Source organism: Siniperca chuatsi, linkage group LG3, assembly GCF_020085105.1.
Source record: "Siniperca chuatsi isolate FFG_IHB_CAS linkage group LG3, ASM2008510v1, whole genome shotgun sequence".
Taxonomy (NCBI): domain Eukaryota; kingdom Metazoa; phylum Chordata; class Actinopteri; order Centrarchiformes; family Sinipercidae; genus Siniperca; species Siniperca chuatsi.
The window spans coordinates 9393739-9408045 of record NC_058044.1 but is presented as its reverse complement, the minus strand read 5'-3'; the positions used below and the strand labels follow the sequence as shown (position 1 = coordinate 9408045).

Here is a 14307-nt window from a genome sequence, read left to right as displayed (position 1 = left end):
ATGTTCTAAAGTTGCATTACATAGAAAAGTATCCTCATGGTGTCTGAATAAATAAGATCGTGATTCTAGCAAGATTCATATACTAATATATTTATTTATAGATTTGGTTTGGTAAAGCCAAAGAGATCAGAGCTTTTCACAAATTTTGTGTTTGGCTCTCAACAAGTCTAGCTTAGCATTAGCAGCTGGTATGTTTTTCTTTTTCAGTGACACATAACGATACAGACAACACATATGACAACCTTTATTGAAAGGAGTGTCTAGAATACTACAACGTTACAATTTGATTGTTTACTTTCATGTCATGAGAGTGATTAATTGATTTGGTACTGACAAAAGCGAAACATATTGACAGACAGTATTTGTTATAGTGCAGGTGAAATATAATGACTAGTGTAAATTGGCTTAAAGGGTTGAGTAAGGGACAGTATAATTTATCACTCACTGTCAGTGAGTAGTGGGACTAGTGGTGTATCAGTGAGGGGGTCGCAAGACAAATAACAGGATAGGAAAGCAGAAAACAAATTGCTACACAAAATTAGATTTATTTTTTCAGACTTTGCTCTTATCTTTGCTTTTTTCTTGTGAATTTGTTTAACACTTCCTTTTTAGACTTCTAAAAATGTGTCAATAAACATTGGTGTAAATCATAATATCAAAACATTGTGTAAAAACAGGGGGACTAATTTGGAGGACTTGAAGACTGGCTGACTGACTCAAATGAGAGGTTTCACTTTTTATTATGACAAACTGTCAAGTGAGACAGCTCAATTGGCTGTGTGTGTGTGTGTGTGTGTGTGTGTGTGTTGTGTATGAGGGGGCGAGTGACCCAATCATTATGAACATCATTAACTAACAGTAGCATAGCAGCCATTCTTTGTATAGAAACTCCATCCATTCTCAGGGATGTTCAAACAAAACTCTTAGTATTTCAGTGATTTTAAGTCTGCATAGTGGGAGGGTCAGTAGTTTCACTGAAGCCAATAATATCGCCTTAAACTATACAGAATATATTCAGTGTTAAATCACATCTAAAAAGCATTTCCAATGGCAATAATTGGGCAAAAGTTGACAAAGTAGAAGCTGTGGAATCAATTTAGACATACATTTTCTACACCAATCTGTGAATCTGGGGAATTTAAATCTGGATAATTTGAAGACTGAATCACCTTCAATCACCAGCATGATGGTGCATTCATGTAGGTTAAAATAAGACAGTTTCCCATTGTCTTACAGCTTCCGTAAGTGGGCTATATCTGTTTCCTGGAACGGAGAAAACATGAATGATTCTCCTAAAAGATAATGAATGGACTGCTAAAATAAAGCATAGCGAGCGACCGCTAAGCCATGAATGAACACGCATCCGGTAAATGAAAAGAAGTAGGACGCCTTCCGAGCCATTAAATTGCTGTTCCAGCTCTCGGCCACCAAGCGACAGTATTTCTCCCTCAAAATAAAAGCGCTCCTCTCCGGACTGTTTGATCACATGCTGGGAAGGTTTGAAGTTGCGGCTTCATGTCACACATGCGTACCGACAAAATGAATGGCACACGGGCGCAGAAGTGACACCGAGGCGACCGGAGAGAAGGGAAGACTACCAGAGCTGATCCACGGCAGCTGGGGAAAGTCCACGCAGGGGAGAAGAAGGAGGAGAAGCGCGCGTGGTGAGGATGAAGATGAAAGTCGTGGGAGGCTACAGTATCCCACCACCGACGTCTCCGAAATCCAGGCTTTAGGACGCACGGGGCATCACGGCACGTTGAATTTGGGCCAGTTGAGAAAGTTCAGCGACTGTATACAATGGTTATAAATGGGTCTTACCTGAACAGCTCCTCGCCAGACCCCAGTGACACCGTCCTGAGCCGCCCGCCTTGGGTTACCACAACTTTGGGGTGCTTCCTCATCTTCACTATCGTCGTTGACATCCTGGGCAACCTCTTGGTCATCTTCTCTGTGTATCGGAACAAGAAGCTCAGGAACGCAGGTGAGTCAAAAGTCAGGAAAAGTGTGCGTGCTTGGCGATGGAGCGGCGCGCGCGTGATTAAACTCGGCTACGTTAAAAACAAAACAAAAACCCTGTCACATTTTTGGAGTGGTAAACCGGCTCATCTAAGTTGAGACAAATATAGTTTTATGACTATATTTGGGTGACATATTCTGTCGTTAAGGCGCTGTACTGTTGTAAGTGATGGAAACAATTTATTTTTGGAATTTTTTATGGTTGTCCATCTTTGCCGGCGAGCTGGTCATTATAAATCCGAGCTACCATGAAGATGGCTGTTGCAGGGATATAATACAACCTTGTCAACCCATAACACAGTCGCCCGTTAGGGGAGGTTATTGTTGTCTTTTTAAAATACTTACCCATGATTTTTCACTTTAATATCACTACAAATAGGTCTACATATGTTCGCTCTGAAATGCATTCTGTGGTTACAGTATAGTTCTTCACTAATGGACAGTTCAAATCGACCTCGACTTGCTCTAGCCTACTTTTGAAGCAGATATAATATCACTGACCTAAAGCGAGTACGCGGGCTCAGAGGAGAGCAAAGCGTAGAAACACTATAGCAATTATTGCCAGTCAGAAGCCACGGGGAAAGCCCAGCGCTCATCCCACCATTGCTTAGACCAATGCTTCCCAGGCTTTGCTACTATTGATGTTACTCCTGCCAGGAGATTAATTTAATAAAGATAATGACAACAGAATTTTGACTGTATTACCAGGTCGATGATGAAACTTGTGCCGTGTGTGTTTTAATGTACGCACCACTTCACCGTGAATTTAATCATGATATGGGCTGTGGATTAAATTGTGCGCACCCGAGTATGGACAACATTGACACAGCAGTGTTTGTCTTGTCCAGTGAAGGTGGTCAAACGCTCATAATTTAATAGTCAGAGGACAGACCGCTGCTGAGAAAACCCAAGAGGCTCCTGTCGTGCTGAGGTCTGCACACACTTTAACTGGCAGCTACACATATCATGGCTGTCATCATTTGGAGGCTGTAGTAGGGTGATTTGCTAAATACACTCCTGACATTACCATTTCACTCACCCCAGAAATGTTAGGGTCAGAATAGATTTCCATCAAGTGGATAGAGAGCAAAGAGCCCCTGTGAGGAATATTCAATGTTATCTAGGATGTACAAGGATATAATTGCCTCTTACTGAGATTCCTGCAAGCTCCCATTGCTTTATGATAATCCGAATTTGATAAAGAACACATTCAACTCTGCAATAGTTGCCCTGGATTTAAATATTTTAACAGAGATGCTCACAACACAGCTCTAGCCAATCTGCCTTGAGATAGAATTTGTCTCTGAAACTGAAAATGTATCTTTGTGATTTTGTAAGTTATTGTATTAAATGTTAAATTGTGGAACAAAGTAGGCCTATGGGACAAGAGCAGGGATACATTTAGGAAACTGCATCTGTGAAGTTGTTCCCTTAAATATGGCTAATCACATGTAAGGAGGTCCTAATGCAGCAGCAGCAGCAGGAATTTAATCAAGCATGTAGTTACTTTATATTACCTGCATATTCAACACTTTAATGGTATATGGTTGAGCATTACCAGCTAGAATGACCACTTATTTATTCAGCTCATTGGACAATTCAAATTTCTTTTTGCCACGCTGAATTCCATCCATGCATCCTGAGAAAAAGTCTGATGTTTGAGGATCAAAAGGAGCTGATGAAAAATCTCTCAGCTTAATTGTGTTTTGTAAAACTGTCCGTGAATACTAACAAGTACCACGTAGACTGATGACGTGGTTCATCAAGTTCATGCCCTCGAAGCGTATTTGCTACTTTCAAGTTGTGAAGACGTGCATGCCTAACTTAAGGCTCTTACAATTTTCTGTTCAAAAAGCCATTGGCAAATTGTATGCAAATTGGCAGACATATTGATTGATATAAAAGCTTTCCCATTCATACTTTCATAACTGTTGGAATGTTTTTATGATGGGTGAACTGTTACTGTTTGTTTTACTGGCCCTTATCTGTGGGAATTTGATGCCACAGAAAATTGTTTGAAATGCAGCCACAAATTTAACTTGGACTGAGCACCAGTCTAAACTTTCAGGAGCGGGTTTTAACTGCCACATTCTCTGTCCACAAAGAATTAAATTTCCTGGTGTTGAATAGATTGAACCTCCTTCATGGAGAAACAAGTGGGCATATATTTTCTTGGCAAGACCTAAATGCTGTTAGAGATTGCACAGCAGTCAAACAACAAGGGGATAAATTAAATAATGAGAAATGAAATATACTCAGTGGAGAACCTGGCAGGTGTTGTGGTCACATATTGCAGGCAGCAGCATCACTGCTGTCTCTGCATAGCCAAACTCTCCGTCACTGCACGAAATGGCCAGTGAGCGAGTGAGCGTGAAGCCAACAACACATGGTGAGCAGTTTGAGCTGCATGGCTGGATACAGAATCTGTGCTGTGAGCTGAGCTCAATGCCAATAAATCATCTTAAATGTACCTGTTCTGTTGTAGATAAAGGAATTTTTCAATTCATGCTGAAGAAAAAACAAAAGATGCCAACAAGGAATATTCACCACTGACCGTTTAGCTGTTTGGCTAGAGTGGCACATTAGCTCATGGAGATGGTTTTATGTAGCTTTTTTTTTTTTTTTTTGATGACGACAGAAGAGAATACCAAACCTCATAGCCCTATGTGAGTTCTGACACAATGCCTTGTAATGCCTTTTCATCCTGTAGACTGTGTCGATTTCTTTTTTGGTACGACACTCTTAGCCTCTATGCTATGTTTAAACCAGAGCCATATATGTCTTGTATGTCAAAGAAGACAATATGCTGATTTGACATGCTGCGAAAAGGGGTTAACATTTGAATTTGTAAGCACAGTGGCAGATGGAAAATCTGAGCAGTCCTTGATGGCCAACATAGAGACCCTGCTAGGTTGGGTGTCAGCAGACTTCATAGGACAACAATGGCATCATGCTCTTTTCCAGTGTTTTCCATGTGTTGTCAGCTTGAGTTAGTGGATGAGAACAAAAGAGAGGTGTCATTTTTGCGAGATGTCTTTAGAAAGTCTGAAAATATTTGCATCACGCCATCACTGTTCTCTTCGTGCTGATTGTTCTCAAGGCAGAAAACTTTACAGATTCAACAGCACAGGAGGTTGAAACAGTGGCTTACCTACTGTACCATTCACAGTCTGAAGTGACAAAGACTGATACCACAGTGCACTGAGTTCTGCTGTTGCAAAATAAACCAAGGAGTTCAACATTAAAGCAGGGCTGTCTGTTTTTGAGTGTGGCATAGAGTTGATCCTTTTTCAGCATTGCGTAACTTGGCTGTGTGCCGGCAGAATGTTATTTCTGATCGTTCATTACACCTCTAGTATCTGTTACAGTATTATTGCTCTCAGTGTAATGAATATTTTGAGGCATTAATGCAGAATTAAGTGGTATTTGGATGTGTCTTGAATTAAAATGAACATTTTGGGTTTCTAAATATCCATTGGCTTTGTTGGGAGATTCTAAACGGAAATTGGCTCAGCACTGTGGAGCTTAATAAAGAGATGACCGTGAAAATAAAACAAATCCCCTTCTGTAGTTGTTGTACAGTAGATGTTGATTTCACAGCATCCTGTTTTATTTTCATCATGAGGGAAGCCATTTGAAAGACTGAAACTGAAATCCTTTAGACCAGGCTTCATCTGGGTATCTGTATCAATCACACGAGTGTGAATAAACTGGGGAAAAACGAGTTTCTTGGGTTAAATTTGTTATGCCGGAACAGAGCTTAAGGAAAGAATGTACTCGTGTCTCATGGATAAATATTATCTTTTATTCAATTAAAAACATTGTTTTAAGGTCTCTTTGCTGAGTTGAAATTAGGTGGCAAGCTCTTTTTTAAACTTTGCTTTAATGTTTCACTTGCATCTGAAATACCAGGCCATGTCTGTGTCATCCTCTGATTTTAGGCATCCTCACTTTAGTTTTCAAACAATATCAGTTTCTCAATTCATGCTGTTCTCAGGAACCATCTACTGTACACCACTGCACGCTTGAATGGCTGTGTTTACTACTTATTGTACTATCTGAAACTGTCTGCTCCCTGCATGGCCAAACACCAGTTCAAAAAACTTTTATTGTAAAGTCTAGATGAAGAATAAAGTAACATGGAGAGGACACATGTCCTTAAAAATGGTGGCAGGCATTGTCAAGCCACACTGCATAATGTATCCTCTGACAGCAGTATCAGTATCGGGTTGCTGTATCATGTGTTCCCACCTCTGATGACAAGACTGCCTCTTTGTGAACCCTGTTGTGCCTCAGTACCATTAGCAGTAACTTATTACAGCTTCACTTACAGAGTGAACAGTAAACAAGAGGGGCTGATATCAATGAAAAAATTCCAAACAGTAACGGTTGATTACATGCATGCATCATTTCCTGTGAATCCCTCATCCAGTGTGGGAATGGCGGACTCCGCCACTAACAATTAAAACTACAATATAAAGTGGATATACTGATATCACTGAATATAAATACATTGAAAGGCTATTGTAGAAAAAATGCCGACCATAAATAGCATCAAAAGTGCAGTTTGATTTCATGAAGATCTTAAGGATTATAACTTTAAATCTGAGTTTATGTGTACGTACAAGCATGATTTTGTGATCTCACAACTAGTTTGGAAGCTAATCATTCTCCAATATGCAACTTACAGAATTGTGATGTGGAAACTTGAGACCTTCAATGCATATACACTGAGAATGGGCTTTACAGTTAAGTAGGAGACACTTTGTGTCCAGCAGTTTTGAAATGAAAAATCTTTTCATGTTCATAGATTCATTCTAGACTTTTCAACGATGGAGAAGGAGTAGCTATAATTTTGAAGAAGGTAATTGAACTTTTTTGTGGGAAACCATATGAGACAAATTATTATTCAAAGCAGAGTATCTTTATATGTCATAAAACAGGTATGGAAGGGATCTATAAAGTTTCTCCTTTGTGTGCTTTGGGCAGATTCATCTTTTCTGTAAAGTATAGCAGTATTTTTGCAGGAGTTCAAGTCAGCCTCAAAGCTTAAGTTATGAAAGGGGCCCTCAGTAACTGAAAAGGCCACAGGTTAGAGAGTATGCCTGCATGCTTAAGTTGACACAAGAGGTACTGTACTGTATCTACTGTATGTTTTTTGCCAAGACATTATCAGATTATACTCCTAATAAAATAATCACAATCTCAGAGCAGTCGCATATTTTGTGCTTCTCAGCATGACTGAAATATTGGTTTCGAATCTGATACCATCCTGAGTATTTATCCTATAGTTCATTATAATTTGATGAAAAGCACAAGGTAATTCAAACATTAATGTAATAAGATAATTTTATTTAATTAAAGCCCATATTTGGCTGATGGTGTTCTATCATCCCCACTGTTCTCTAACAGATATGCGAAGGCACGGAAGTCATAGCTGCTCACTGGGTTTGTCAGTTTCTGCGGTGATTGCTGTGATAAGCATCAGAGCCGCACAGTAGGGAGGAGCAGCTTAAAAATATCAGAACTGAAAGAAAAGGGCTCAGTGGGTAAAAAACATGGACTAATTGGGGACCCACAACAGCCAGCAGGTCACGACTTAGCAATTAATTTATAGTTTGCCCAAGTTGAATAAATGAACACTGAGTCGGAGAGGATAGGGATCTCCTCCTTTTACTCATGAGGCACTAATCTCCCAGCTATAGATTAGTTAATGCCCCTACTGTCAGCCAGGACACGAAAAAAAGAAGCGCCTGCTACCGTACCCCAAGGCTGCTTTGCACCTAATAACTTACAGTCAGCATTAAATGTTTCTTTCAGTGCTCCTGTGTGTCCTGAAAAATGTAAAATACGTTTTCATTAATTATGCCCAGCTTGCGTATCTACATTGTACAGATTTCCTGTCAGGGGGCTTTTTGGCTCTCATAAGGATTAAAACTCAAACATTAGATCACACACACAGATCCAATTAGGTAGCAGATATATGCATGAGTGCAGTTGGGCATGATGTTATCGTTGTTTGTGTTGCCAACCTTGTCGAGCTTGTTTGCTGCTGCTTTTCACTCTTCAGAGAGAGAGAGAGAGAGAGAGAGAGAGAGAGGGAGAGAGAAAGAGGCTCACAACACATTAACAGAAAACAATCATGGGAAAATAATTCTGTATTTATGATTTGCATCTGATAAGAATGTAGGCTGTGTTTTTCCAGATTTCCCCTCTTAGAAACTACCTTTCTGTTTCTTTCTTTTTCTGTTTTACATTCTGCGTAGCGTTTCATTTTGCGCCTCATCTCAGTCTCCCACCTTCTTTGTACTCCTCCTCCTCCCAAGCTTACTCACCCTCACACACGCACGCTCGATTTTTTTTTTCCTTTTCACTTAAATTTGACCTTCCAGGCTTCATATTCCATGACACCCTGTCTGTTTGCATCACTCTGATCCAAAACCCCCACCGTTCTCTAAGGACGTTATGTTGTCAGACTGCATACCTGTAGAGGAATTCTGCCAATAGCGCTTTGCATCAAGCCAGTCAGACAATAAGACGGTTATCACACAAACCCTCTGGATTCAAGATTATATAATGGCCAAGTGGGCAAAATGAATAGAGCTTGTTATTTCGATAAGTGTTAAACAATGACCAGCCTGACATGGTCACATTTAACAAGAACAGAACAGGCGTCTGGCATCTGGTCTTCTCTGTCGCAACCCCCCCTGTGCATGTTTTCTTTCTCTTGCTCTCATTCTGTCTCTGTCTGTCTCTCTGTCTCACACACTCAAAGAGGAGAGTGTGTTTTAACTTCAAAAGGGAGACATAATGAGTCTATAAATACTTATAAATACATGAGAGCATATTTGCAGCCATTTAAGATTCCATCCCTCCCACTCCAGGTACCCTCCCTCCCTCTTTCCATGCTTCCCTGTGCTATTTTTAATCATTTACAATATTATACAGTGAAAACTTCTTTCTGCTTGATAGGAGCTAGGGATGACGCACATGGGAAGCTTAAGGCAGTGAGATCAAGTAAAACCTAATGCTCATCCAAGGGGAACTATGCATAACACATGCATACTGTAGAGTGCTTACTGTAGACCGGCAACTATTTGATTACACACACATGCGAGCCGGCAGGAGCTCAGAGGTTAGAGATGCTGGCTGCTGATGAGAAAGGTGCCAGTTTGAATCCCATTTGAGAGAACCAGAACAGGGAAGCGCAAACGCTCTCCTCCGTGTTCAAGGTGCCCGTGAATGAAGCACTTAGTCCACCATTGCTACTCATTGACCAGCAGTGGAAGACTGTGGTTGGACTCAGCAGCTTCCAGCTATGAATGCGTCAGATTGTATGACTGTTAAAGCAAGGCACTGATGAAAGAAAGAAAAATATGCAGGGTCAGTCAATCCTCCTCAGATAGAATTTTGAAAAAAGGACAAATACATAAACTGACCTCCTTATCTTCCCCTTATTGCTGCCCTTTTTGTTATTTTATCATTAATGAAAACAGGGCACAGTTCACCTAGTGGACTAACAAGCAAACCGCTCAATCAGAAAGCCAGTTAAATGGCATGTAATGATGATTATTCTGGCAGACACATGAATGTCATTTGATGTAACCCTGTGAACACTGCCTCTCTCTCTGGGTTCAGAGAGGTGTTTTGTCATTCAGACACAGCACTGTTCTGCCAACACACTCCAGATGACTGTACCGTTATAAAAATAACAATTTTAGTAACTATAAAGCAAGGAAGTGAGGGCATAACATTCTAATAAAAATCATGAGGTTAGAGAGGTGCATGCTGTCTTTGTAGGATTAGTAAAACATTTCCAACAAAGCCAAGTCTAAAATAGGAAAACAACAGGTCTTTTGTTTGATATTATCTCCTAATTTTGGTGTCAGAATTTGGGAACACTTAAAAGCACTGTCAGAAAATGAAAGCAGGATGTTTAAACGGTAAGAGAAAGTTTTGTCTGACCACCAAATTCTGTATTTCCTAAGACATTCATGGAGACCCATATTTGTTCCTTCAGTCTGCACAAGACAAGATTCATCCTGAATTTCCTCTGAAACCTTATGTGAACTTTTGCATTATGTTACAACCAGAAGCGAGAAATGTTTTCTGTTCGATCCACTGTGGAACAGAAACAAAGTATCAGTGCTAATGCTTATCAGACAGGGTCTCTTTAATCAATCCACAAAAAGTAAAGTGCAAGTATTCAGTAGAAGCTTAAGCAAGGTTAAGCAATCTTCAGTAAAATCTTAGAGAAATAATTAGCGATTTGCTTTATCTTAATGACTTTATCATAATGACATTTTACAATTGAAAAGTAAACTGCCAAACCACTGATGGCGACACGGTTAAATTACTTCTCTTTGACATTTCCGTGCTGCAGTTTGTTGTTACTTATCAGCCAACATGTATGCTGAGAGATATACAGTATATGGGGATAAGCTAAAACTGAGCAATAATATGCCGATATATTAGTCAGGCTCTGGAAAGGTGCTTAGAAGTGCATGTCTCTGTGCTCAACACTCCACATATGCAGTTCTTATGGTTGTGATGATGATTTGTTGTTATCCAACCCAACTGCCAATCCCATCATTAACTGCTTGTTTGAAAAAGTCACTCATCCATTTAATTCAGTCTAATCACCAAAGAATATTTCCATTATTAGATATGTTATATTTAGCTTCTCTTTGTTTCTGTTTTGTATCACTTATGATCACTTAACTCAATATCCACTTTATATAACTGACTCCATTGTAAAGAAGTCCGTTGTTAAGGGCTCTTATTGTGGATACATGAGTGTCAGTGACTCCTGTACTTTGTTTTACCTGCAGAGTTCCAAGAGAACAGTCATGTTGAAATAACTTTTCAACAGCCCTTTTCTGATAAAACAAGTCACACTTAGCAGTGCAGAGGTGTGCACTAATTGTCAAGAGGAAGATTATGACACATTCTTCGTGGCCTGTCACATTTGTAAAGTAATTAGTTGAGTCCAACGCATCCCTCTAATGAGCAGGAGCTTAGTGTGTAAGATTTCCTCATCACAGTACACTTTCATTTAATGACCCATAAACATGCTCCCCATGATTATTGTCTAAATGAGTGTATTTTGTCACACTCAGACACATTCACTTGGGTTCATTCCAGCATTCTTTGGGTGCCGTCCAAAAGCAATAGGGAATTATGCAGTAGGAAGTTAGATGTTCATGCTGTTCAGTGCTCAGTGACCTAGTCTAAGCCTCAGTTTCTCAGAGAATATGAGAATTAACTCATGTGGCATGTAGTATTATGAAGAAATAATCTGATATATTTTATGGAAAATATTGCGCTGTGATAAAATTGTTGATGTTAGTAGATATGTATGATATAATTGCTGCTTGGGAACATTTACTAAACCGCTTTTTGCTGACTCTGCTGTCACAGTCGACCTAATATCTTATAAAATCCAATTTTAACTAGACGCGTCATGTGTGATTCTACGCCACATTAGACATTTTTGTTTTGCTGCGGTTGCTGTGACTTAAGTAGAAGTAGATACTGCAAGTTGAGGGGAAGTTAAGTGTTCACATCAAAATAGTCAGTGACAATAAATCACAGGTAAGATGACATATAATAGTATAACACAGATGTGTGAATAAGGGATGACATTCAGTGGACTGAATGGTTATTTCACTTATGGACGTGCACCTATTCTCCACCAATAATACTATGAAGACTGCACATTTTGTCATCACAGGATCACCCTCTATATCTGCTCTGAGCTCTAATGAGAGGATGGTGTTTTTGTTGATAGTAGTGCACAATAAGAGCATGTTAAGGATGAGGTAATTAAGGATAGGATTCAAGATTTAGTTTTCATTTAGATCTGGTCCCAAATTGTCTTGTTCCTGAGAATTGTTTAGCTCTGATGCTTTCAGCTCCTCTATCAAGGCCTGTGCATTGCCCAAAATGACTTGAAGTTGTAACTCATTAAGACCGAAGGCGCCTTCTAAAAAAGCATTTTAAAACCTAAGCATTGTTTGAAAACAACATCCTAAAACCAGAAGGTTTTCTGAAAAACTTGACAGAGTTGTTAACCTTCACTAAAACCTTTATTTCTCAGCCTATGTAGCAGATAGAAACATTAAATAAAAACCAGTTGAGAGCTTAAACTTTTGGCTTTATTTGGAAATGATTGCCTTTGCCCAAATGTTCATTAACATTTAAAAACGTTTTTTTAAACAAAACGCATTGAAAAAAAATTATAAATTTGTACACATTATACAGTGATTTGTTTACAAGTGGCACTGTGAAAAAACAAAGTGGCACTGTAATAAACATAACATAACTTACTTAACTCTCTCTGAAGTTACACAGTCACTGTATGCAGATGTATCATCCAACTGAACTGAAACTTTTGACAAATGTGCTTGTTGTTTCCAGCCATATTTTCAATAAAACAAACAAACTAGCACTGGTAGTGCAATAATTATATCACTGTTTGTTCACAGTGTACACAGTTAGTGCATGTCATCATCCTACTTACCTCCTCCTCCTCCTCCTCTAACATGTCTCTCATCCAATGAAGCTCTAGCGAAAGTTCAGTCAGGAAGACTTCTGCAGGCTGTAGTTATTTCTCATACCATCCTGCCATTCACTCCTCTCATGCATGCTCACTAATATTTCCTGCTGTCATTATCCGGGGCTGTCAATCAGCTGGTCTCATCTATCCAATAGCACAGCGACACCCCTTCATTGTTAACCTATCATCTTACTGCCGTCAGTTTAAATATGATTCTCTCTCTGCCTTCAGTACGTTAATGCAACTGTTGTGCGCCCCTCCACCTCCCCATCACCGCCCAGTCTTTGTAGCTCCATCAGCTCATCCATAAGTCTCTTCAGCCATCAGCTTCAGCAGAGTCATCAGCCACCACCATTACCAAATCTCCCAGCGGAGTCTAAGCGCCAAAGACTCTGTCAAGACTAACATCACACATCATCTGTTTCAATAAACACTATCTTTACTTCATTCACTTGTCTCTCCTAATTCAATGGAGCCTTGGCTTATGTGGGTCAGCAGTCACATCATAATCTTGGTCTGAATCTTCTAATTCAGTGTTGTTTTCGTCCTCAAAGTAACTGACGTACTGCATCAACGACGCTCTGCTCGTTCAGGTTGTCAGCCATTGTCACTGTGTGAAGCACAACTTTAAAAACTTTTTTTGTGGTCCACACATAGGCTAAGACTGGTTAAGAGCGCTGAAAACTACAAATCCCATAATCCCCGAATCACAGTGCATTTAATCAGTCACGTGTCTTGAAAACGATGACATGGTCTAAAACGCGTTCACGTCGCATCCGGCTCTAAATGAAGAAGCACGTAAATGTCACACCCGGTCTTAAAGGGATGTATGCATCTGGTTCCAGTTTTGGTCATTATTTGGGCAGAAAGACTCCAAAACAACAGAAACAGAACACAGAAACACAGTGCCTGAGATAACCATGTGAGCATGTAACTGCTAACTTAAACATCCAGCAGACACAGAGCAACATTATCATTTTATCTAATTGGAGTCTTGTTTCTGCCCCCCTCATGAATCAAAGTTCAATATTCCCTTATCTTTTAGTTCTGTTTGGTCCACCAACTTGGTCTTTATCTTGCCAGATTTTTGACTTTATTTACTGGCCAGCTGTTTACTTCAGGTCTATGCCGTGAGAACCACTGGGAGGCAGCCATAGAGTCTAAATATAAACTTGATAACCAAAATAATGAGATAAATGTGGCTAAAACCTGATAAAGCTGTGTTGATTCATAGTGGGTTTAGCAGTACTAGCAACCTTTTCACATTACACATAGTGCCATAATATGGTTCATTGTTGTATCAGAAATCTCACTTAATGGAGCTTTAATGTTGGGAACTGAGGCTTAAGCCATGGCAGAGAAGAAAAGATATTTAAGCCTTCTAAATTCTTCTACTTTCTAATTCTTCTACATTTTACCAAAGTGGACAACAACAGAAAAATACAGTGTTTTCAAAACTAATAATTTCAAGGGTGGCTATGCCACTCTTAAGCTTTGACATTTGGTGGCAGTGCTTTCCATTAAAATAGATTACTGCTTTTGACAGCTGATGGTGAAATGTGATGTTGGAGGCACGTGGGCTGTGCAGAGTAAAAACATCTCCCTACCACTGCAGGGTGGGGAAGTGAAAGGACAATATAGTGATTCTAGTGTATTAAAGGAGTCATTTGACTGTGACCACCATGCAGTGGGAACTGGCTATACCAAACTGTGAGAAAAATATAATGTAG

General features: G+C 39.7%; 1 protein-coding gene across 1 annotated transcript in view; it reads left to right on the top strand.

Moving 5' to 3' along the window:
* Window positions 1–1482: 1482 nt before the first annotated feature.
* Window positions 1483–14307, top strand: part of mtnr1aa (melatonin receptor 1A a) — a 31231-nt gene continuing 18406 nt past the window's right edge. Inside the window, exon 1 of the mRNA XM_044190877.1 lies at window positions 1483–1984. Coding sequence (XP_044046812.1) covers window positions 1801–1984 — 184 coding nt within the window. The 5' untranslated portion in view covers window positions 1483–1800. The remainder of the gene's footprint in view (window positions 1985–14307) is intronic.